At 38.1% G+C, this 26,089-nt stretch overlaps 2 protein-coding genes across 4 annotated transcripts in view; one reads left to right on the top strand and one right to left on the bottom strand.

Annotated features, from left to right (window-relative positions):
• Nucleotides 1-3,123, bottom strand: part of phkb (phosphorylase kinase, beta) — a 103,289-nt gene extending 100,166 nt beyond the window's left edge. For 2 of the 3 annotated variants that reach the window (XM_063480201.1, XM_063480192.1), the window contains exons 1-3: nucleotides 3,038-3,123; nucleotides 2,161-2,263; nucleotides 341-427 (exon numbers count right to left, since the gene is read on the bottom strand). In XM_063480201.1, the coding sequence (XP_063336271.1) occupies nucleotides 341-427; nucleotides 2,161-2,212 (139 nt within the window). In that variant the 5' untranslated portion in view covers nucleotides 2,213-2,263; nucleotides 3,038-3,123. The remainder of the gene's footprint in view (nucleotides 1-340; nucleotides 428-2,160; nucleotides 2,264-3,037) is intronic. The other variant, XM_063480210.1, reaches the window with a different exon arrangement.
• Nucleotides 3,124-3,598: 475 nt separating this feature from the next.
• Nucleotides 3,599-26,089, top strand: part of itfg1 (integrin alpha FG-GAP repeat containing 1) — a 145,828-nt gene continuing 123,337 nt past the window's right edge. The window contains exons 1-6 of the mRNA XM_063480179.1: nucleotides 3,599-3,815; nucleotides 4,217-4,298; nucleotides 4,446-4,567; nucleotides 5,580-5,637; nucleotides 5,922-5,999; nucleotides 6,122-6,216. Coding sequence (XP_063336249.1) covers nucleotides 3,635-3,815; nucleotides 4,217-4,298; nucleotides 4,446-4,567; nucleotides 5,580-5,637; nucleotides 5,922-5,999; nucleotides 6,122-6,216 — 616 coding nt within the window. The 5' untranslated portion in view covers nucleotides 3,599-3,634. The remainder of the gene's footprint in view (nucleotides 3,816-4,216; nucleotides 4,299-4,445; nucleotides 4,568-5,579; nucleotides 5,638-5,921; nucleotides 6,000-6,121; nucleotides 6,217-26,089) is intronic.

Genomic DNA, 26,089 nt, shown 5'->3' with positions numbered 1-26,089 from the left:
CCCGATATGATACAGAGATACAGAAAATAGAGAGACTGTGTAGAGTATGTGGGTGTCAAAGACTCATAAACTTGATGATGTTGGAATTACTATGGGAAATTAGCGATCTAATGTTCCTGTAATAAGTAATAACAGGGACTAGTTTCTCTTATGTTTAATGACATGGCAGAAATTGAGTGGAAATTAATAAAATTACATCAGGGGAAAAATATTACACGTGAATGATCAGACTCCTCCATAAAAGTACCAAAATGCCTGCAAACTGCTCTGATTGCCATTTCTTCTACACATCTTTACATTATTAATCTGCAGCTTCCAAAGAGTGAGTAAATGTATTTACCTGCACTGTAGTAGCGGTCCAGCTTCTCCCAGAGGGGTTCATCTTCCCGCTGGAGATTTGACAGCTTCAGAGGTTCATAGATGGAGCCTGAAGAAGAATATACGCATTAAACACAAACATTTGCAAACACAGTCCTGCAATAGCTTTCCCAAAACTGATGTTCTTTAGAGGTTTAAGTTTAGCAACAGTTTCAGAATACATTTATTTTTTGTTGGATGTTTCCAGTTAAAAAAGAAGACTAAAATTGTAGGCTTGTGGTTGTATGTATCCATCAAACTAAAGTTGATGTTTACATTGATCTATACAGTAATATAGATTTCATCTCAATTCAATTCAAGTTTATTTCTATAGCCAAAAATAACAACAACAGTTGTTTCAAGGGGCTTTTTAATATAAGGTAAAGACCCTACAGTATTCTGGAGAAAACCCCAACAATCAAACAACATCCTATAAGTGGCATTTTGCGAAGGTGGGAAGGAAAAACTCCATTTTAACAGGAAGAGACTTCCGACATAACCTGGATCAGGAAGGGGCAACCACAGGTTATGCAGAAATTAAAAAGGTGGAGACAGAATTATGAAATAACGCCAAAATCTCCATGTCTTTTTCCGTGTTACGGCACTGCACAATGGACAAAAAGTGTTTTTGCAAACATATGATATCACACTAAAGCTGACCTTTGAACTTTTGGATAGAATAAAGAAGTGTTGACATTTTCTATCTGACTGTAAGAATTAGCACATAATGTCTTGAGGCATATCTTGAGTGGTCAAAGTGAGTTTGACCTTTGACTACCAAACTCTGTTTATCTTTAGAGAGATTATGACTTGTCATATCTATTGGACAAACCTTTGTATGTACACAAAGACAACCTGAATGGATAATGCTCTGGCCATGGCTTTTGTCAGCTTGGGACACAAGAACAGGCAGCAGACAAAACACAGAAACAATACACACATGCTATCAGTACATTCTGTTTCTCACTGCAACACATCTGTGCTGAGACTCACAAAAGTCTCAGCACACAAAATGATATTCAAGCCCCGAGCTAAACATTCAGAAAGTACTGCGACTCGTGAGCAGACATTTTCCTCTGAACTGAGAGAGAGTAGCAGTTTGAGGGAAGCCCCAATTTGTTAGACTTTCTCTATTTTCAGACACTTTTCACTTTGCTGAGATTTGCATTTTAATAGGGTTGACCTTGGGTCAATACCACAGGTACTGAAAAATTCACATTCTTACTGAAATTAGCATAATTTCCATCAGCGTAAAAGTTGCTGGGGACAAAGCCAATCCATCTCTTTTTAAAGATAACACTTTAAACAGGCACGGAGGAAGTACAATGTTCCAATTTTAATTTCTAACATGAGATCAGACAAATGTAAGCTGTCATTGTTTGCTTGGTTTTAAACAATCCCCTGACTAACTTCAGTGACTTCATTAATACTGTAAATTCATTTTGTGCCATATCAGAATCTTTCATGCTTACTGTGGAGGAGCAATATAATTCTTCTGAGTTTAATCCACATAAGCCACACTGTATCAACAGTGTGAAATTACAGAAGATTATGGGTAATACTCTACTTTGCACATCAGAATTCCCAACAGTCCAAGCATGAGATTGTTTTGTTTTCTTGTAAACACAGAAAATAAAATGTTCTGACCTGAACTTTTCTGGATTGCTGTTTGAAAGAATAGGATGATCACATTCACAACTTATGTTTTCCTGTAATCGTGAAATAAGTATATGATCTAGAGTCCAGATATCTTCACCTATGTCCCCTTCAGCTGTTTCCCTCAGATCTGCTGTCACTACTTACCGAGTCTGTAAACTGTCCGGTGGAGCTTGGTAATCGCAGCCGAACTGGCCATTCTCAAAAGGTGAATTTAAGGCCAAGCGTCTCTCTCAGCTAAATCACAAATCTACAGCAATTCACAGTAAAGGAGTTAGTAGCAGAGAGTTACAATTTTAGACGTGCATGAATCAACAACGAATTACATCCTGGGATGACGACAATGATCAAGAACATGCAAGAAATTACAATCCATTGTATTTCTTTAGAAATGAGTGATGAAGAGTAGAGTTATAATGAATTACTAGAGATGGCAATACATGGTTTAAATGACTACATCACTATATTAGAACATAATTTGACTAATTACTATACTTTATTCTTCATAACATACACTTCTAAATGGTATGCTTTCAGAATGCTGCGTTATTAGGCTACACTGGGATGCACCTCTTTTTAAATCACAATTTTCACACCAAGATCTCTTTTAAAGTAGACGGTTATCAGCAGTTCTTAATTACAATGGTTGGCTTCTTACAGCTGGCGACAGTTAAGAGTTTAGGTAACGTTTGTGCAATATCCGACACATTCCCCCAGCGCAAGAGTAGCATAACCTGTCAGCTTTCACAGGCCCGCACAGTCCTTCAGGAACACAGTTTAACACAGTAATATACAGCAGCACAGTTTTACTATGGGCGAGATGTCACAGCGACCTGATGAGAAGCTCTTAAAATAGCTCTTGAGTGCTTCACATTTACACCTCTGACCTTTCATGCTTCTACCAACAGTGCAGTAGACACATTAAAACGGGCAGAACAGAGGCACTACGTACAGAGGCACTGCAAGCACAACAGAAAAAGCGGGCGTGTCACAATGCAAAAGATCATGCAAAGTTATGTCAGACCTGATCGCTTTGATCGGGCTTTAAATTCCAAGAGTTTCCACCCGACATCTGCTAAGCTCGCCATGTTTATGAAAATGTTAAAATAGCTACAAAGCTAGGGTGTATCCGGTAGCTTCTTTCAAAATAAAACGCGAATCGGGCTTCTCAGCATAGGGTAAGAAATCATAAGGCTAAATTCTGCCGTGGCTTAAAGCCCGAGTGTTTCCGCAAAGTATCTTTTGCGTGTTAAGATATTGAATTTATTTTTATTAACGCACTCATTTTAAAGGTTAATATATGTCTCAGATTTATTATGAACACAAGTTTTCTTCGTTTCCGGTTTGTTTCTAAGTAACTCTCAGGAACTTGATAGCTGTGAAATAGCTCGGGGAGCACGACACTGACGTAAATAAGGAAATTCTAATGTCATATTATTTATCTTTATTTCTAAACGTTACTTGCAGCTTTTCCCACTAGAAATAAAAGAGCACGACATATGCTTAACGGCGTTAAATGTTATGTGTAATTACTTAAAAAGTATCTACCATTTCCTTCTGCTGTAAAGCAGTGCGCCGTATTACAGTCAGTGTTGTTGTTGGGAGCTACACTGACAGGAAGATGATTTGGACGCTTAAATTAATTACTTTAGCGTTTTTGTTACTTTTGGGGGGGCAGTATAACACATTTGCTCTTCAAGATGTAACGGCCGACCTTTTCGGTTCCGCGAATTTTGGGACGGTGGCAGCTTTCGGAGATTTTAATTCGGATAAACAGACAGACATCTTCACGATCAAAGAACGTAGGTTTACTCATCCACACTTCACACAGCAAACAGTCAGTAAGGCTTCTTATTAACAGTTTGCAAAAATTATGGATATTGAGTTAAAACACTAAATTTAATCAATTTAATATAAAATGTAATTTGACATGTATTAATGCATATAACATGCGTTTTTACCTACACATTGAGCTACAATGTAGCTTTGGTTTGCTTCTCTATTTTTAAAACCGAAGTTTAAACGTCTCATAGCAGCCAGAGGGGGAAAAAAATCCACCCCTAGACGATAATTAGTCTGGTCTTGCTGTATTTTTATTAAATACACTTGTGTTTTCTCTGCAATGACATTTCAGAATGACTTGTGAAAAATATATACTTAAATGGAAAGTAAGTAAACTTAAATTTTCTTCTTTTTGTTTCAGAGTCTGATTTGGTCATATTCTTGGCTGACTCCAAACCACCTTACTTCAAGCCCAAAGTTCAAGCCAAAAACATTTTGGGAAAGTATGCATATGTATTTGTTATTTCACTCCATTAGCTTTATTATGGCACTGGTCTTAATTTATGCTTGTAAGTATGTTCAGTGCTGACAAACTGAACGTACTCGCACTTCAGCATTATGTTTGCTCAGTACTTTGCTTGCTGTTTCAGACACATCACCAGCGTGGTTCCCGGAGATTATGATGGAGACTCTCAGATGGATGTCCTTCTCACAGCTCAGAATGACCAGAAAACAGAAGTTTTCATCTTTTGGGGGCACAACCAGACATTAGGTACAGCTCTAATAGTGATTTATTTACAAATGCTGCCCTGCTGTCACAGGGCAAAGGCATACCCTGGACAAGTCGCGAGTCTCTCCCAGGACTAACACATAGAGTTCGACAACCATCAATGCTTGCTGAAATGGAAACTCAAAGACTGTTTCTACTCTCTGATGATACTTTAATTTTTTTTTAAATTGCATTTGTAAACAATGGTTGGTAGAGAGAACAGAAAGTCTTGGCCTCTCTATCCACTTGTTACAACAGAAGCAAAACATTGTCAAGATTATGCATTTGCTCAGATTTGTCATTGGTGATACTAAACTTTGTATCCACACATATTAACTTCCCCACAGATTTTACTGCTTATATTACATAAGTCAAGTTGGTGGAGGCATATTATTGCAATGCAATAATTCTTAGTGAATCAATCATTGCTGCAACACATGATGTAACATAAATCACAAAATGTGTACATTGCCGCCAAACTTTCCATTTGCTGTTTTAGAGTTGGTATTGCAGTAATTTACAGTGGGGAAAGCATAGATGTTTCACTTTTAGGACCTTTTGGAGGGTCACTGCCACAATATCATGACTCACTGGGAAACCGTAATTTAAAAGACACATTAATTTTATTAGCAACTGCTGTCCTTTTTTCTTTTATAGGCTATCATCATTCAGTCCAAAACAATAAACATTAACCAGATCAATAAAAATGATACCTCATTTTCCACATGTTACCAACTTTTGCTTAATATACAATGCCAGTAGAAGCTCATCACCTGATTATTCAGATTTCTTTCTGTTTTAGTTTCTTTTTTGTGTATATTTTCTGTTTAGGAATTGTTTTTTATTGAACTACAGGCAGAATATATATAAAAGAAAAACCATTGCATAATGAATATTTCAAGCTTTAGCAATTTGTAGCTGTTGACTTCAGTTAAGCAAAACCAGTGATTTCTGTTCTGTGTTCTTGTCAAACCATTAATACTCAAGGCCTTTTTACCTTCTTCATTTTGTGTAGATATTGGAGGGGGGATTAAGCTGAATAACACCTTTAGTGATCAACCTCTTGTCATGGAGTAAGTATCAGTGTAAATTTACATGAATTGCTTTGAATTTTAAATAATTTGCTTGATTTCGATTTTTGGCTCCATTTGTGCATTTTTAGTCAAACTTGGTTTTTACAGAGTTTTTTTGTCTTAGGTTTCAATAATAAATCTTGTCTAACTTTTCCAATATATTAGCAACCATTACCTCATGTTTTACCTCCCTCATCACTGAAGTCCTTCAAAATGACTACTTTGGTGATCTCCGTCTCTCCTGAAGTGTTGTTTTCATTTAAAGAAAAACAATCTTTTCACAGTTTTAATGGGGACATGATTCCAGATGTTTTTGGAGTCAACAGCTCTTCCTCCTGTGTAGTCTGCTATCTCACCAAAAGGTAATGGAAAAGTTTCCAAACTAAGAGTTTTCTATCTTTATTTCTAGTGCTGTTACACCTGAAGTTAAATTCTATGGTGTGTTTAAATTCTTTGGTTGTTTTATAACTTTGGCTTCTCTTAGGAATCAAGTGTGCAGCCAAGCACTGAGTTTAACTGGCGCCATGCGTGTGCCTCACTCCAATGCTTTCATTGACCTCGACAAGGACTTCACTGCTGGTAAGTCTGATGTTTAAGCATTGCCTAAGCATGAATAACAACTGTAAAATGCTTTGGTGTTCTTAGTACCACTTATGTTGTCAATTGTATCAAGTCTTTCAGCTTTGCATGTTTTCAAAACTGTCACAAAACCTTGTACAAAGGTTACATTGACTTAAGGGAAATTATCAGAGAAACTTGGATCATAAATGACTGCATATTGCAAAAGTGCCTATGATACTTTACTGATGTATCATGCACATAAATTTAAAAAATTAAAACGAAACTAAATGAGTATCATTTTATTCATTTATTTTTTGGTCATCTTTGGCTTTATGTTGGGACTTTTCTTTTGTTTCTGTAGTGGAATAATTTTTCCTGCATAACAATATAGAAATGTTTTCCCTCAATTTATGATTTGTGATCTCCCGGCATAATTCACCTTCACTGCAAATGCATTGCTTTGTTTAACTGCACAAATTTCTTACCCCTAATCACCTCCTGATTTGCCCAAAATATACCCAAATCATCTGTTATTTCAAATCATTCAGCAGGTTGATAAAGTGAGCTTACACTGTACAGTAAGGTGCTACAAGGATCTCATTTTCTATAATTTTGAGACATTTTGTGTCACTGCATGTTTGCACTACAGGTGTTTAATAACCTTGAATGTGGAATTGAGTACAGCTACTAAGAGGAAAAAAAGGTGGAAAAAATTCAGGAGGAACCTTGCCAATGCTGTAGCTGGCGCATGTGTGAGGTTGGGAGTTCACAGAAACTCCCCACTAATCAAGCCTTTTAGACGTTGTTTCCATTGTGACCCAAGGGAGGATGGAATAGTTTTGCACCACCACTGATTGCAGCAAGTTTAACCAAGCCCTTTGGGCATAGGTTCATGGCACACTAAGAAGTGGCCTGGAATTGGTAGTTTTTTTTTTCTCCCATAAAAACGACTCTAGAAAACCTCCTACAGGGCCTGGTTCCTACAGCCAGAACATAGACCCCAAGCGTGAATAATGTTTACATAAAGCCTGGCTTTGAAAAAACTGCCTATGGTCACCTCACTCTAAAAGTGCAGTGTTGCCTTCTACTTAACCTTCTTGCTAGCATATTGCTCCATTTCTGTTGGCCTATGATCAGTTTCAGCTGAGACCTAAATCTCTTCAACACTGTTTTGTTTTGTGGCTTATTCCTCTGCTGTTGTCCTTTTAGTGTTTTGGTGTAAAGATTGATACCTGTTATCAAGGTGTAAGGAACTTTTAAAGCATGACTTCTGAGATCTGTATTTATATACAAGAACTAGATCGATTTTCATATACTGCACAGTCCATAATGGAAAAGAAATAAATCTGCTTTTTGGGGGGTAAATAATACCTTAATGACATGTCTTAATTTGACATATATTAACTTCTGAGTGTCACTGAGTTGAAGCAGTAGATAAGCAGATTGCAAAAAGAATAGCTGAGGATCCAAAAAAAGTAACTGCAGAAAGAGGTAGGTGGATATAAAGCAGCCTTCATTCTGCTGATAAGCTCTCAGCCAGGTCAGTGACTGGATCCTTCCTTGTGCTGCATGAAGTAAAATAAGTCCCGCTTGAGTCTCCTTTGTTTCAGTGGATAAGAAGGTCCAGCTGGAGACTGAGTCTTTTATAGTCTTTTATTTAGTAAAGCTTATGCATTGATTGAAAAGTAAGCATCCCCCCCGAAAAAGAAAAATCTGGATCCTTTCGCTGTTAAAATGTATAATTTGTTAGTTTTTACTTATTTATAGTGACTTTGTCCATAATGCCAGTTTTTCTGTTTATTTGTATCAGTCAGTGCAGCACGGAGACCCTGCCTACTGTAAACCACAGTAATCACTGTTTTCTTACAGCTGCAAACATAACCTTTTGGTGTTTGGAGACATAAAATCCATATAATCTCCTTAATAAATTTAATGTTTATAAAAAAAAAGAACTGGTACATTTTTCTCCAAAAATCTCCATAGAATGCAGATGTGGTGTAGCTGAATTGTTTCATAAAGTGCATTCTGCAAAGATGTATTTTTTATTTTATTTTTTTTCTAGAGAGAACTTGAGGAACTGGGAAAAAAAGACCAAAATATATTTAATGCCACAAGTTCAGCTTGACTAGGGGAAAATGGAACAGTCATTTTCTTCACCAGTGAATGGAGAAATCACCTCATTCTTGTTTTACAGCATCTCACTCCTGTCCTTCTGCCCACTAAGTGTAGCGCTGTCACTTATACTTATGGGAGGATTTTTGTTTTTCCTCTGGAAGCTAATCCTTGTGTTTAAGGTAATCAGAAAGGATTTAGTCATGTCATACTCACTGCAGGTATCTTTTTGAGCTATGAGGTTTTTCCCAAGGCTGTCACAATTTAACCAGAGAAGATTTTAATTCATATTTAATCTGTTTAGGGATTAGGAGAAAGTCAATAAATTTCCCCTTTTTGTTGCAGAATTGAAAAAAAAAATCTTTGTTTTTTGGGGGTTGTTTTAATACAAATTTGAATGTGTTTCTTTATCAAGTGTGCTGCAGCTTGTCTGTCAGAGTGATGGCCTACACGTCAGCCTGTCTTTTACTCTCTTTTTAGGTTCTCTGCTGCAGGTAATCATATCTTGCAGTGCATATGTGCAATCACAGAAAACACACAAGGACAGTGATCATTATAGTAAATTCTTATGACTTGTCAAGTACATTCAACTACAATCACTTGCTGTGGTGAATGCAAGGAAACAGCTTAGAGAGAAGAACCTGTGGGGGGGGGACACTTGCTGTACATCTGGTCGATGTCAGACTCTTTGGCTGCTGCTATCTGTGGGGGCATGCAGATGGAGGAAGAGAGAGGAGAGGAAAGTAGGCAGGAAGTGATGGAGCGATAAAGCTGAGCCGGAAAGGATGGATGGTTTGAAATAAAAGGATGCCTGGAAAGATAAAGGGCAGAGGAAGGGTGGGAGGAGGGGTGAGCAACGCAGTGGGTGAGTCTTGAGAATGGCTCAGCTCGCTGTCTGCTGCGACCACCTGCTCCTCTAAGCGGTACCGGCTGGAGTATAACAGTGCGGCTTAAGCAGGGAGAGAATGAGTTTTGAAGACAATCTGGATCCTGTTAGTTAGCCAGTTTAAAATAAATTTGTCTTTAAAGTGACATTGATGCTTTTACATATTCATATTCTATTATGATATTAATAATATGTTTGTCATAATTCATTATTTATAGTCAAGCACCTTAGGCAGCTACTGTAGCCTGAAGTCTTTTTGCGCCTATTTATATACATCATCATCATGATCATCATCATTTATGTACACCTATTTATAGGAAGTTCAAGCTCCATCAGATGGGTTGGGGAGCATTGATGCACAGCCATTTTCAGATCTGTCCAGAGATGTTCACTTAGGTTAAATTTGGGCTCTGGCTTGGCCACTCAAGGACATTCAGAGTGGTCCCAAAGCCATCTCTTTATGAACTTCGCTGTGTGCTTAGTGTCACTGTTCTGTTGGAAGATAAACCTTTGCCTTGGTTTGAGATACAGGCTCTCTGGAGCTCTCTGGAACTGATCTCACAGTTCTTGCTGCTGAAAAATGCCCCCACACATAATGCTACCACCACCATGCTTTACTGTAGGTATGGCATTGCCCAAGTGACGACTGTTGCCTAGTTTCCTCCAGACAAGACGCTTGGCATCCCTTTTGATAAACCTAGCAACTGTACCTTTAGCTAGAAACAGTTTATGTGGTTGCCGATATTTGGTGAGCTAATAGAAAAATTGCATTTTGAATTACTTGCCACAAAAAAACATTATTCCCTTTATACTCGCTCCTCTTTGGTAATGCTAGTTTGATGCTGAAGTACCAAGACCATGCATTATGAACATCTGCTATAGATTATGCAGAAATTATAAATTGCACTGGATGCACAAATAGCATTGTCTTTTATGCATCATTGTTCGCTTTATTTGGAAGGCGAACAGTGCTAAGAAATAAAAACTTCCCTCAAATTTGTTGAAACCTAAAATAACAAATCCAATTTGGAAATGTAAGAAGTAGAAGGTACAGATATTTGTATAAAAATGTAGAGAGTGAAAATAAAAAGTTGTCAGAAAAATAAATGCTCAAGTAAAGTACAGATACCTAAGTATTTATACTTTGTTACTTCCCACTTCTGCTCAGCACACTCTTCGTAGGTAAAATGGAAGAACAAAGAATTCATGAAGCCTAAAATAAACTCCAGGTTGCAGTTTTTTTTCATATACCGTAGCTCAGTTAAAGCCCCTGCCTTTACTTAAGCTACTAATAGCAGCATATCAACATGTCAAGCAGATGATTGAAAGATGTGGGTTTTTTTTGTTTTTTAAAGGTAACAGACATTGAATAACTATTATATTACTGTATTTCGCAATAAATCTAACTAAGAAAGCCCAATAAACTGGTCACCCAGTATATTTACTCTGTTTTTAACTTTGTGTCAGCACTGCTGTTTAAAGGATGCTTTCTTCAGCATCTTATTTTACAGTGAGGTATTTTGTTAGTGTGGGTCAAGGAGGATGGAGGCTGTTGCAGGGCTGTGTCATGACCCCAATCTAAGTCCAGTGTCCCTGTAAACAGCACTATAGTAGTGTATTGGGTGACCTCCCTACATTAGCACTGCCAGCAAGGGGGGGGGGAGTCAGAAATTGTTACTTGGGCAGTGTTAAGGCCTCATTTAGCTTGCTTATTGGGCACTTCAGCCAACCAACCTGGCGGTGACACATTGCAAATGGCTCATCATCTCTTTTGTTACCATCATGCTCTCCCAGCCTCTGTCTCTAACTGCAACACATTCATAACAGCTTCATGCTCATTTGTTTTCCAGTAAATTTATCTCTTTCATAAAACATTTGGGAAGCTGACGCCTGTTTTAACAAAGTGACATTTTTTGTTATTTAGCTTCTCCACCAGAGTTCATTGTGTAAACTTTGTGTATTAAAATGTAATTATAACAAAGGGCAAATTACATTTAATAAAAGACATTGTATAAAGATATACCAGATATATTTTTTTAGACCAGTTTGTCAAAATGATGGTCCTCAGGCTACTATTTGTTAGCACTTAAAAGGGGTGATGCCACAAAACAAAAGTACAGTATATTTCTCTTTTTTTATTTTTTGAATCACAAAAGAAAGCCTGTCATTAAGCACTTCATTGTAGGTGTAGATGTTCTTTTCTGATTACTTGTCACCACAGTGACACCTAATTAACAGGTAAACCGCTCTTACAGGACAGCCAGGAGGTCCGGCTTTACAAAATAGACAGCCAATGTGAGCAGGTGCTTCAGTGGTCATCAAAGCTTCCGTAATCATCAAAGCAAAAATGGCTACAGGAGATGTCCTTATCTTTTGAATGATGTTCTGTGGGAGTATTCACACTCATAAGATCTGTCTCCCATAGAGGATCACAGTAACCTCCAGGGGCCACATCACTTCATTTCAAAAGAGCACTGCTAGGAAGGAAGTATCAGGAGCATGATAAGAACTTGTCTGAGGGAAAGGTAGTAATTGCAAAGTAATTATAGATGCCATTTTAGGGGAAAAACATGCACAAAGACGGCAATACCAGCATAAGGCTCCATTGCTAGGCAACGGACATGGTAATGCTCTGTGCAGCATCCAATTAAACTACCTCTGTGTTGAAGTGGCTTGTTGATTGTGTGACTAATAATGTGGTGGTGGGGGGAGAGAACAGATTTGCCACCTAACAAGGGTGGCCAAGAAGAAGAATTGATTATACAGGGATTAAGTTTACATTTGGTGAGGCATTTTTAATAGCCATTTTAGAATCAGGACACTTGCACAGAGAAAGCAAGAGAGAGACATTCACTAAGTGAGGAAGGATATTACAGAAATTTTAAGCTTTAACAACCAACCAATGCAACATGTTATTGCTGCTGTGTCTTTTTGTTATGTGAAAAGTAATTTTTTTCCCCAGTATATTTCTCTGTTTTATCAAATATTTTCCGAGAAGGAATATTTCAGACGTAAAAACCTAAAAGAATGAGTGATAGTCTTGTTAAGGTCTTGGGATAAAGTATTTCTCATTTTTTGGGGTAGCACAGTGATGCGGTGATTAGCACTTACCTCACAACAAGAATCTTCTGAGTTTGAATCCACTGACTGGCTGGTCCCCTTCTGTGTGTAGTTTTGTGTTGTGCCCCTACTCCTGCTTCCTCCCACAGTCCAGAGACATTCACCTTAGGTTAATTGGTGATTCTAAGTTGGCCGTAGGTGTAAATGGTTGTCTCTTTCTCTGTGTTAGCCAGTGGAAGCCTGTCCAGAGTGTATCCCACCTCTCACCCTGTGACAGCTGGAATAGGCTGAAACCCCAACCTTAACCCTAATTTTAAAGAAATTGGAAGAAAATGACAGAAGGGATCCCATCTTTATTTTTCTGTACATTGAAGGTCATGCATTTTGGAGAATACCTGTGCCCAAAGCACAATTGGTATGAAGGGATTTGAAGTTCTCATGTAGGTGTCTTAGAAACAAAAAGATGAACATCACAGATATTCATCTAAGCTTAACTAAACAGTTTAACTTCACAGACCCAAAATAAAGAGACCACAAAAATTGTTGGCAGGTTTGGTTTGTGGAAGTACTATGTGTGCCATATTTTCAGTAACTTGATAAACTAACAATAAATGCCCAGTCATGATAGAGGGCTTTGTTGATGGCACTGTGATTGTGTCTGTGTCCAAGGAGGAATATTACAAACTTAAGAAGAAAAGTAAAATATTGGAGAAACTTTAAGTATCTAAGAATGAATCTTACTGACCTCCAAGATCCATTTTTTAACCTTTAGAATATTGACATTTTTGTCTTTTGGAGAATTGTGTCAACTATTATTGGATGAATACCCATGACATTTGGTGCATATATCCATTCTAGTCAGAGGATGAATCTTAATAAATTTGGGAATCCTTTGATGTGTCTTTCAGCACCACCAGTTGAATAAATATTCCAAAATTCCAACATTAGTTGTTTGAGCTCTAGGTGGAAATTTTCTGTATAATATGACGGATAACCTGCTTAACTTTTTAGGTATAGAATGATTCACTCAGATCGTCAGTCAGAAGAAATGTAAATCACTTGATTTGCCCAAATCCCTAGTGAAATACTCTGCTAACCAGTTAACATATGAATGAAGTTCCCGGCATAAAAAAACTTGAGTTTGTTTCTTTAATTGAACAGAAGCTGTGGACATGCATATTTTGCAGTGTCACTGAATGGCAGTATTGCTTTCGTTAGTTTGGAATGCTAACTAGTCGACGAACATAGGGGCATTTCTTTACTTGCTTTCAAAGAACACTCTTTAAAGCATGTATTGGGTGAAGGATTGTTTGACGATGTGTATGAAAGGCCCCAGGTTGGATTTCAGCCCTGGAAGGTTGTTGAGATTTTTTTTTTCACATTTTTACTAAATGCACAAACTTGGTTGGTTTTGGCAAGTCCTGCCAAACTTGTTTGTGACATTTTAGGTTTGCATATTTTGTGTATGTTTATCAATCTTAATATGTAATGTGCCCCCTGCAAATGTTATTGCTTAACCTGGAATAGACACACCCAGCAGTGTATTTGTTGCAAGTGCACTGCTCATTACTCCTAATGTTAAGACACTCCACTGATGTACTGTATGCACACACACGCACATACACACTTGGTTCCACTCTGTGTAATGAGCTTTTCTTAGCTGGTCGCAGTAGTTCTGTTACCAGTTTCTGTTTACACATACTCACAGACAGATACACATTTAGCATAAAAAATGTTGTGAACAAAATAGGATTGAAAGTCTGTGTGTATGATAGGGTTTGGCCATAATCTTCCCCATAGCTACTGCACCTACGTTGTTCCCTGTAATGGTTTTAGGAGATTATTTTTTCCGGGAATAGCGTGGCTCCATTCTGCGTTTGTGTGTTTTGCCATGTTTGTGAATGAGCCATTTTGATGGATCGGGGTCAAAGTCGCACAGTGTGGAGTAGGCCTACATATTGGCTTAGAGACGGATTTATTCAGCAGAGCTTTATACTTTGTTCCTGGCCCGGATTTTGCATTTTATCTGGGCGTGTGTGGGGTAGTTTTGTAAGGGAAGGTTGTGGATGTATACTGTGAATATCAGAACTAGCATCATGATGATGAGACAGTTTATTGATGGTCCTGTATGCGGCTGTGTGAGAGTTGGTGCATGTACTTGCGTAGGAGCTGAGAATTGTGTGTAAGTAACGGTGTACATTTGTATGGATGCTTGTAGTGTGTGTACTTGTGTAAAACCTGTGCAGCTGTCTTGACGTTGATTGACGGCATTTATTCTTTATTAAAAGTGTTTTGACTAAGTTACCAAGTCAGCCATGTTGTAGCCTCTGGGGAAAAAACACTGATAGAGAAGAGCATCTTTGAAGCAGCTCTTTCAACCCTCTTGGTCTGTTTCAGACATTTTAATAGAGAGGAAAAAGTTACTGTCATTTTTCACTGCATTAACAAGTGAAGTGTAGGTGATATAGTAGCAGTGCAAATGTTTTTTTTAAAGGTTTGCGTCTGCTCTATCTTTCAACGCTATAGTAAATCGTCTTTGTGGGCTTTGGGCAAGTTTGGAAAAGCTCGTTTCACAGTCCGCTGGTTTCTTGCTAGCAGAGAGACAGGGCCACATATCAGTGAAGGTGGCCAGAGAATATTTGCCACCAAACTTGCACACTACCCACTGCCCTGCACCTCTTAAAGGGACACTCTGACATTGCAAGATTATAAAGTTTTTCCAATGTGAAGGGACATTACATTCACCATCACACTGGATTCAAACTGTTTGGTTTCTTTAATTTCAGAATCATCTTAAATATTTTAGGATTATTTTTAGTTTATTGTGATTGATGCCCTGTAAGGTTTTTTGTGTGTGAATTCCTTGATATGATATTCTTTAGAGCCAGAATTCTTAAGCAGACACCTCAGTGTGCTATAACTGTGAAGGGCTAAAGGTGAGCAAGTGTTTGCTGTCGGTCATCCAAATCTTTAGGATGACCTTTTTGATCTCACATAATCAAATAGATGGCAGATGTCTGCAAATATGTTTGTTTTTCATAAACAAACATACTCTGCATAAAATACAGACCATTATTCTGTAATGCACAATCACAATGCAGGCTTGATAACCTCCTGTCCATTTGCTATATACACTCATTCATATTCTGCGCATCTCTTGTTTGTCAGGTATGTTTACACTGGGAACATTTTTACATTTTCTCCTTGTTTTTTTTTACTTCTTTTTTTTTATTAAATTGAAAGCTCTTCACTACAAATATAAAAAGAAATTTGTGTCTGGTCGATTATTTCTTTGTTGTAAAAGTGCTCCTTGGCATTAAATCTTATATCATTGGAAAGTTTGTTTATTTTTCCTTAAATGTTTCCACAGCATAGTTGAGTATGTGGGTTGTTCCCATGAAAAACTTGTCAAATCGTCTCTGCCAATGCTAAATAGCCTATTCTGCTAAAGGCTCTTGTTTTTAGTTTCTGGTACCCCGAGTGTTGACAAGCAGGTGCCTGATTGGCACCTGATTAGCATTGTTCAGCGAGGAGTCCAGATTTGGCCTATGGCAGTTAGAGCGCACTGATACGGTAATAGCTTTTGGTGGAGGCAGTGTGATGGTGAGGAGCGGCATCTCCCTCCGTCATAGAACAAGGCTTATCATCATTGGAGGCAATCTCAATGCCGAGTGCTATCAAGATGAAATTCTGCAACCAGTGGCAATCCTATATCTCCACAGTCTGGTACTGAATGCTGTCCTCCAAGAATATAACACTTGCCCCCTCATTATCAGAGACTACCTCCAGAGTTTGGGAGTGGAGAGGATGGAATTGCCTACTTGCAATTCTGATCTCAACCTCACTGAAACTGGTAGCATCAGCTGGGGGGTGCTGTTTGTGTCAGAGTGACCAACACAGCCGCACTGGCTGTGCAAGGGGGGTGCCAGGGTATTAAGACTCCTGTTTATTAATGAATACATTCTTAAATTGCCAATATTGCAAAAATTGTTTCTTCAGACTTCAATCATCCAATCATCCAATCCAATAAACAACGCCAAACAATAAGTTTATATTCACAAGTAAAAATATTTAAAGGCTGCTGAAGTATCACAGATCAGAAATTACCAGATGATTACAACTGGTGGACAAACAATTTTATAAAAAAATAAAAAGAGAAAAAAAATTCCTCATTGACAAGAACTATGGATATCAGAGTTGGTGCCAAGAGGCAAATCTTTCACAGGGCTGGTCAGGAAAAGTAAAAAAGGTTTGGGGGAACAGAAGATTATCAGTGTGGTGCCAGTTTGCGTTAGTTAGTGTAATTTTCTTCTTCCAGCATTGAAACACGCACCAGTTATTAGCTGATTGGGCTCAAATGTCAACATATTTTCAGACTAACCTTGTCTCCTTGCGTCTCTGCTCCCTCCTCGCTGTAAGTGAGTGAGGTAAAGTATCTGTTTCACTAGTGACAGCTGTGACATTTCCTTCAGAATGCCAAAGGCTCTCTCTCTGTCCAGCTGAGCTGTGGATCAGTCCGAGGGTTAAAGACAGAAGGAACAGATCGATGCAAACAAACACAGAGGACCTGACTGATAGGCTGCAGAATGGCTTATAGCAGGCCTGTAGACAAATATATCCGAAATACACAAAAACAAGAAAGTGCACATATGTACACTCTGCATTTATCCTCTGTTTTATCCTCATTTTACTTCATTACTGTCAGTATAATCCAAACTCTATGTCATGCTCACACATGGACCCACACACTATAATTAAAGACCCATGAAGTGGACATTTGTCCTCTAGCCTCCATAAATAAAACAATGTGATCAATTGGAAATTATAGCTTTCCTTGAGCCTATCTTCACGGCAACCCTGATAGGATAAACCCTTATACACAGCTGTGCATCTTCACATGTGTGTCTGTGCTTCTGCGTTCATATTTGACAGCCAATGGGGGGATGAGAGTCACAGCTTGTTTGCTGAGTAACTGGCTAACAAATAACCTGCTTAGGGGCAGCAGGGACAAGAAGAAAACCGAGGATTGGCACTTTTTCTCTCTCACTATTACTTTCAAACTGTGTCTCTGTTTCTCTTTTGCTGCCATTCTCAAGGTTTTCCTGACCCTTTATCCTATTTTGACTGCACTGCCTTTTTACTTTAGTCATATATAATTTTAGCACTAAAAACATTCATATAACCCAAATGGCTTGAAGTGTAGTGGTGGTGAGTGAGGTGACAGCACACGTGCAGAAAAACACTCAGCACATCAGACACTAATGCAGCATTCGTGTTGCTGGCTGTCAGATCCACTCTGCACTGCAGCCTGGATAAACCGCAGCTACTGCTGCTGCAAGCCTTTTACAGGTATAAGCAGGGGGCTGTTATTTTGCTGTTGTTGGCCTCAAATTACCCTTGAAGACTAAAGAAAGCTTACACAGAACCTATATATTGAAGTGTGAAAGGTGTTTATATATATATTAATTTATTTCTTATATTGTAATTAGTCTCCTTTATTCATTTATTTATTTATTTAAATCCTAAGTTTAAGTAATAAATGTCATTGACTTGCTCTGATTGAATGGACAGTAAAATAATTACTGTGTTAGTTTGTAGATCTTCAAAATTGATTATTACAACACAGGCAGCGTGGTGGCTTAGTAGTTAGTATTGATGCCTCACAGACAGAGAGACTTGGTTTTAAAGTCTCCTCTGTGGAGATTCTCCCTGTGACCACTCAGGTTTTCTCCAGGCGTCCCTGCCATTGAAAAATAAGCCAGGTAATACAGCAACCTTGAGCATTTTTAAAATAGACTTTCTTATTTTTAAGAGTCATACTTCCTTGTTAAATAAAGCTCAAACAAATTAAGTGAATTTTTTGCTGCCTTTAATATTTTAGGCTATTATGTCAGTTGTTGAAGTTGGACCTACTAAAAAAAAGAACAGTATTGTTCTGACTTTACCTATTACAGTATCAGTTACTGAAAACATTCGATGGCTGTCACGAAAAAAAAGAAGTCAGAGGATACAGCCTTAGAAACCAGTCCACAGGAAGTGTCCAATTTAACCGCTTTCCACTGCCGATAGCAGCTGCAATGGACTATAAAATTGAGAATTGGACTTGGAAATGTCTGCTGGTAGTATATACGAATCAAGAAGTCTGGTTCCTAAAACCTTTGAGTAGTCCGTATATCAAGAGTAGACGGAGTGACTGTATTATGATGTCATATACTATGTACAAAAGTTGATTCTGTTCATCTGGACGTAGCGTTTTCAAAAACGCTATGTACAAGGCATACTATGTGAGTCTTGTACAGAGGGACCCAACTTTACTTGTCAATCAGTGCACGCACAAAAAAACCCATAAAAGTGCACTAGTCCTTTTAACAAGCTGCTAATTGTGAACTTGCAAGCACAAAGAGTCACAAGCAAATGAATGTGTTTTTTTTCTGTTTTTTTCTGTTTTTTTTTTCTTTTTTCTTTTTTTTTAAGTATGTGGTTTCCACAGTGCTGAAAGACAAAGACATGCAGATATGTTCAGAGTATTCCAGTGTAGTGTGTGTGTGTGTATTTGTATGTTAATGTTGTGGCAGACATGAAAGTAATACAACTGGTGTTAACAGGGCAATTAGCTTCAGCTCTATACACAGACTTTACTTTTGCACCATTAAGTGGAAGTTTACTGGTGCTTGTATTGCACTTTTCTAGTCTTACTAACCACTCAAAGCTAAATTCACACTACACTTTATTCACTTCACATTAAACCCTTGCATATAACATCCACTCCTATGGCCACTTTAATTTCACAAATTTACCTAGCATGCATGTCTTGTGGGATGAAACGAGAGGCTCTTTCCGCTATAAGGTTGATAGTGCTGCACTACTGGACCATCCAAGGTCCTTTTTATAATTGTGTCTGGATATTTTTAGAGGCCAGGTTAATGCCTACAGATCTTTTTTTTTTTTTTTTTGCATGGAAAAGCAACTGTTATTTCAGTAAAAGCATAGCACAGAAGATTTTTTTTTTACTGATTCAGTTCCATAAGATATCACACTCTTTCTCCACTCTTGCCCTTTAAATGTAGGTGGTGTTTGTGCTTGTCGTTCACTTTTTGGGCAGGAGAGATTTTTGGGGGCATTTTTTGCTTCACTCTGGAACATGAATTATTAGGAGAATGCAGGGAATGGCAGTAAAGGACTAGCCATATTGAGAGAGTGTTGAGAGACTGCTGTGATAAGGCATTTTAGCCCATATCAGTTTGCTTAATCATTTACAACTGGGTTTCCCCTTTGGCCAGAAATTTTGCCTTTTGATGTGCTCATTCATTTGTACAAACCAGTTAATGTTTCAGCTTACTGTTCTTGGGAGTCATAACACCTTTTGATCCGCAGCAATGATGCTACCCTGTAGTAGCGCAGATAAGAGACTTTGTGTGTGCAGAGAGAAAAAGATAGAGGGAAAGTGATAGTGAGACAAAGCAATAGATAGTATAGGCCCCCGCCTGTAGCTGTCTATTCTCCTCAATGTCAGAGTTCTCCTTCTCTGCGAGAGGCTTAGCACCCACCTAGCATCACCCTATCTGTTTATACAGAGGCTAATAGGAAGCCTGGTCTTTATCCCCACACTGCAGCTCAACATAATGGAATAGAGAGACATAATGCTGCTCGAGTCAAACAGTCAGTAGAGGCCTTTAAATTGCTTCCAATCCCCTTAACAAATCTGATGGAGAGGCTATGAATAACTCAAGGGCTTCTCTTCTCTTCTCTTCTCTTCTCTTCTCTTCTCTTCTCTTCTCTTCTCTTCTCTTCTCTTCTCTTCTCAAATTAGCCCTACTTAACCAGCAACGGAACTTACTTTTACTCGTACTTTTATTAATTAGGGTATGTCTTCTTATGCTTTCCTTCCAGTTTGGAGATCTTAATTTAAATCACACTTGCTGCAAACAGTTTCTTCAGAAATGTAACTTTTCTTTATGAATGAATACAGACAACATAGAATATAGTCCAGTCTCCAGATGACTTGTTCAAGTGACATCAGTTTGATGGAGACCACCCCTGCAGTTTCTTCTTTTATGCCCTCTTTCTCCTGCATCATGTAAATCGACTGAAACAATCCAATGAAATGTGGTTACAAGAATGTCTAAAATATTCAGCTCTGATGTTTTCATCTTCATTGTCAGGGTTTATTAAGCAAGAAGCACTCAGTACTAACAAGGGGAAAAGGTTTATATGATATTGAAGTTTAAAAAAGTAAAGTAATATTACAATACATTTGAACTTTTTCTACATGAAAGATGCAGCCTAGTTTGAATTTAGAGCAGGAGGTGTGCTATAAATTAGTAAAAGCAGGTTATAGTGGTGATTCAAATCAGAGCCTGAGATGTACGACTTGTCTAAGCCAGAGAATCATTATCTCTACTGTTGTCTTGAAAAAGCGGTGAAACGAATGATCAGGACTGAACTGGAATAAATCCCTGCTTTGAGAGCAGATTTTGAGGAAGAGAATATATTTATAAAAGAAATTCCACTAATATGCATCCCCACCATTTCGCTAAGTTTTTTGCTTAGTATAGTCTGCGACCCAACTCACTTTTGGTGAAAATATATTAATGATGTGGCAAAAAATCACATCATAGAAGGTAAAAATTCATCAGCTGGTAGGTTGGGGTTTTGACGTTTTAGGTGAAAAATATATATGTTCTGTTTTTTCCTTCTTCTCTTTAAATGGAACCAAAACACAACAGCCACTGTTTTTTGGTTATTTACTTTCCATCACTTCTCTATAACCTGTTGGTAAATAGATTGACTGGTACTTATAAAGCGCTTTTCTGCTCTTACTGAATACTGAAAGTGCTTTTTACTACAAAGTCACTTTCAACCATTTGCACACACTTGTGTATGCCTATAAGCTATCATGCACACATTCATATGCCAATAGATACATCAGAGGAGTCCACAATCTTGCGTGAGGAACTGGGGCAGCCTGGGATGGGTCCACCGGCCTCTCCTGAGCTACAGCAACAGCCACTTGAACTAGTCACGTGGTAATACATAAAATTAGGATCAAAATTGCACGTCAAGCTTCAGATCCTAAATGCAGAAAAGAATAACTTCCAGAGAGGGAGAGAAAAAAAAAATCTTTTTCTCCAAGTACCCTAAACAAAAAAAGACAGTTACTAACTCTTATGTGATTGAGGATATTGTAAATCCACATGAGGCACATTGCATGTTTTGTTGCCAGCATGTGTTAAACAAACAGCAAACACCTGTCCTAACCAGTTCAAATCATCTGTGTCCTAATAGGAACTGCATCAGCCATGCTGTTATTTGTCCCAAAAGTAACAGCTCAAAGACTTACAATACCCACACAGCCTCAGCATTGTGCAACATGGTGTTGTGTGCCACAGTTTACCATGCTGGTTGTTCTGTGGTACTTGAGCTGTTTTGCTTGTTGCTTTAAAAACCATGTTATTAGCAAGAGACACTTGCAATTATTCTGTTAGTGTGAAAGGCCCAGCTGATTGTAGATGATTGGCTGGATCACAAACTGATGACAAAGAAATTCACAGATGCACGCTCAGATATTTAAATAATGTGCTGAAATCAGCCATGCGGTGTGGGGGTGGGTGTGCATGTGTTTATGCAGGCTGCTCATCATGTACCCACTCATATGGGTATGACGTGCATGCCTTTTGCAGTGCCATTTCTTGGGAAGGAACAATTTAACAACACTGAAAAGCCTGAAAGAGAAAGCAGAGTAACTTGGAAGAAATGGTGAAGTTACTGTAGATGGAAAGCATCTTTTGCAAATTAAAGGACTAGCTTGCTTTTGCTCTGTACTAATTAATTAAGTAAACATCTTTTTCAGATGCATCTCAAGCACAGGATGGCCTTACCATTTGGTATCAGTTTCTTTCTGTTTTTCTTTGTTTCCCTCTGCCCAGTGTTTTTGATGCCTTGTACATCCATTGCATCAGCTATCACAGTTAGCATGTCTTTAATTATCCGACAACATGACATACCAGTTAGAGCTCTGAATCCCTATTGTTGTTACGCAATCTCACCCTCCTACACACAAACACATTTATATACCTCAATTATGCATCTTTCCCAAGTGGTGGAGGATGACAGCTCCATTAGCCTATGCTTTAATTGAGTGTATGTGCTCATACTGCAAGGAGCTAGATAATGTTGTTGAAGTTAGGATTTGGTGCCTCTAGTTTGTTAAATGTGACACAGCAAATAAAACGAGCTAAAGGATGAAGTGATATAGCAGTTGGTATTTCCAGGCTCAGATGCATGATTAGTTTCTTTTGTATTTGTTTGTTTTCGTCTATAGTTGTATGGAATAAACAAAAAAGAGCATTCTACACAGCGTTATACACAATAAAGTGCTAAAAAACAGTTACCCTCAGTATTGAAAACATAGCAAAACATAAGAGAAGACAGATCAACTGTAATTGAGAGAAGAAAGAAAAAACAGGCAGAATACTTTTGTACAGAACGTGGTAAATTGTACTGGGTATTTGGGAACAAAGAGAACTGAGTAAGATTACGTCTTCTAAAATCTATCTGATGAAGAAGATTGTGTTTACAGATTATATGGTTAGTTTATGCACTGATCAAAAGAGGTTCTGCCTGGGGATTCAGCGATATAATAGTGCAGGTCACACCAACATACAGCTCACTACAATTTAAACTCAACATGCAGAAACTTTTGCCAGTCACTTTTTTATAGTCCTAAAATTAAGCAGAAGGCTACACATTCCTTATAACTGAGGCATTACTGATGGCTTAGAACTACACAGCAGCTGTCCTGATTTTCTTTTTCTACTGAGCTGTGGATTGATGGGATTCTTTGGCTTTGATGGATGTACTGGTTGCTACCAAATGCACAGGACTGACAGGATTACTGGTGGCTTGTTGTGATACTGGGACAACCACAGTGCCTGTGACCTCCCAGTCAATTTTTCAATGTTTTGTGTCATCTTCACTGAGAAAATGTAAAAAGTTTCAGCCAGCTGTTGAATCTCTACTTCAGACATGGGTGGCTTGGGTTTGGTGCTGAGCAGGAGCCCCCCCCCCCCCCCCCCCCCCCCAAAAAAAAGATTGGTGATCAGATAACTGCTTTTTCCTAAAAGACTCTTAAAGAGTCCATAAAACCGACTGCTTCAGTGATTTCTTTGTATCATTAAACTGGTGTCACGCTGATTTACCATTGCTATCATACAACACTGGCAAATTCAAAGTGGGCATTTTCTAAAATTAAAAAGATTAAATTAAAGCAGTAGAACCAACGACATCCTTATTTGATCCATACTTTCTTTGTCTTTTTTGGTCCTTGCACTAGTATTACATTTAAACTGCCTAGCTTGTTTTCTTTCTTTTCTTTTTCCTTCACACATTCTAGCCCTACTAACGTTGCCAAAGTGAAGCTAAAAAAGATTTTCGGCAAGTCTTTCTCATATTGAATATAGGAAGGAAAACAGATTTTTGTGTTAAAACAATGGAGTAGACTTGACCTGTTGAGTCATATCCCTTGTGGTCCCTGCTGACTGTCCAACGATTCTGCATTTTGGAAAACTGACAAGGCTTGCCTCAGTTTTTATTCATTTAACTTTTTATATTCTAGTAAAAATGACTGGGTTAATTCAATGGGATGGTGTTTTGGTTTAGAATGATTGACCTTTTAAAACTGATATATAAATCCTTACTCATACATACTTTACTGTCAAAATGTTATCCTTAGCTAAAGTAGTTTGGACTCATGGTCATCATCAAGGTATCAGAGGTATTAAAGAAAATGATAAATGATCCTGGGCAGTAAATACATATTTCTTGTTTAGCTTAAATTATCAAAAGGAATGCTTTTATAGGCAGTGGTTTAACTTTTCAATATGACTGAAAAAGTATCCAGTGAACTAGAAAAGAATGATAAAGATATGCTTTGAAAAAACATTATTTCAGAACAAAATTAAATGGTGATAAAGTGGTCAAAACATGAAATACCATACCCAGAGGAATTTCCCATAGGATCCACTCTTCTGTTCTGTTCTGTTTTTTGTCTATGCTCCTCTTTTTTGTTGGAGTCCTCTTTATATCTTTATATTAAAGACCCTTAGAAGCCCAGTTATAAGTCCCTGTAACAACAAAACTATGTTAAAGTGAATGATGGTAGCAGCACTTATGTTTCTATTGCTATTTGGAGCTCTTCTCTCTGGAGAATTTGTGGAATAGTTTATTGCAAAGAAAGTGAGTTAGAGAAGGGAGAACAGAGAAGTACAATACTTTAAAAAAGATCATTTTAAAGGAATCGCATTGCGATTACAATATTGCATAGTTTACAAACCAGAACTTTGTTTTCAGTCTGTCTGTATTCCCCTTGACAGACTGTGAAACTGCTTTCCTTCTTAGGACAGATCTGAGAGCAGAGCCACCTGTAGTCTAGTGTCTAGGGAGAAAGCCGAGTGAAGTTTTAAGAGTGCTCAAGTGGCCTTTCCACGTTTAAATTGTCAGTTTACACCCTCAAGATGCTGCATGAAAGTGGTGAGGACCAGACTAACCAAAAGAAGTGCAGTGACCTTTTAAGTTGGGCTGAATTTAGTAAAAGTCTAAAGCAAGAGAAAATAATGGAGAGCAGTCTGTTAGTGGTGAACATGGGTGAAAAAAAAGAAAAGCAACAAGATGAGCAAAAAGAGGAACAACCCCCACAGCGAGAATGTTAAGTGTTTACAAGATGAACATCTCTCTGCTGCTCTATGCCTCTCTCACTGACACAACGCCATCGCATCTAATCAGCCAATCACGGCTGGGTTCTGTCTAAGAGGCCTGATTGGCTGATTAACCGAGCTCATCAACACACCACCCGGTGTGGCTCCAAACACACATAGTAACACGAAAACTCACATAAACACGCTCTGCAAATTGCTGTGTGTTTGTTTGTGCGTCTGCACATATGCATAATCTATGCATACATTTGTTATGTACTTTGCATTTGTTAAAAAGTTTTGAGTCCGCGTGGGCAGCATTTCTGCAAGTCCACAAGGATTAAAAGTTGTAGTTGAACTGTTTTACCAGCTTGAGCACCTTAAATGTGGCATTACTTTGCAACAGCTGTAGCTGGGTTTAGATAAATAACCACCATCTGTGGCCCACCATCCCTGTGATTAAACACAAAGGCACCAGAGCCTCAGATACATTTTTGGATATGTAATGTTATATGACTATAATTTGTAGTACACCGTAGGTCCTATTAAAACCATGAATCCATGTGTGTTTAGCACAGATGGCGTAGTATATTCTCTATATGTTAATAGTTGGTAACTTGATAGTTAATAGTTGGCATCACTCTGACATCAGAAGCTGATGAATTATTTTGAAGGAGGGCCAGGAAATTCAAATCCACCAAATTATGAGCACCTGCCACAGTGGGAAGCGTGTGTAGAGCACAAAACATACATATATGCACTAAAACCTAGATTTTAAGAATGCTAGCCAACTAAATCCTATCTCACATGAGCTACTAGAATGTATTTGGGAAGTTGAGCTCATCCAGAGAAAGTTACTTATCACTTGTAAAATGACTACAGATGAAATCTAGGACTACATTTCCATGTGTATTTGTTACAAGACTTTTTTAATTGGTATGGTATCAGAGGATCACTTTTCAGTCAAAAACAGTATTTTTTAATGTCATGCATAGTCATGCATATTGAGTGACATTGTAGCATCTTGAACTTGTTGGCTTTGATGACCATGACATTACTAGATAATTCTTCTGTGTATGGATATAGGATTTCTATAGTGCTTTCTATCATTACACACACAACCTTCGTTTATCCTGTTGTTCCA

The sequence above is a fragment of the Pelmatolapia mariae genome, linkage group LG1, assembly GCF_036321145.2.
Source record: "Pelmatolapia mariae isolate MD_Pm_ZW linkage group LG1, Pm_UMD_F_2, whole genome shotgun sequence".
NCBI classification, from domain to species: domain Eukaryota; kingdom Metazoa; phylum Chordata; class Actinopteri; order Cichliformes; family Cichlidae; genus Pelmatolapia; species Pelmatolapia mariae.
This window is presented reverse-complemented; position numbering and strand designations above follow the sequence as displayed.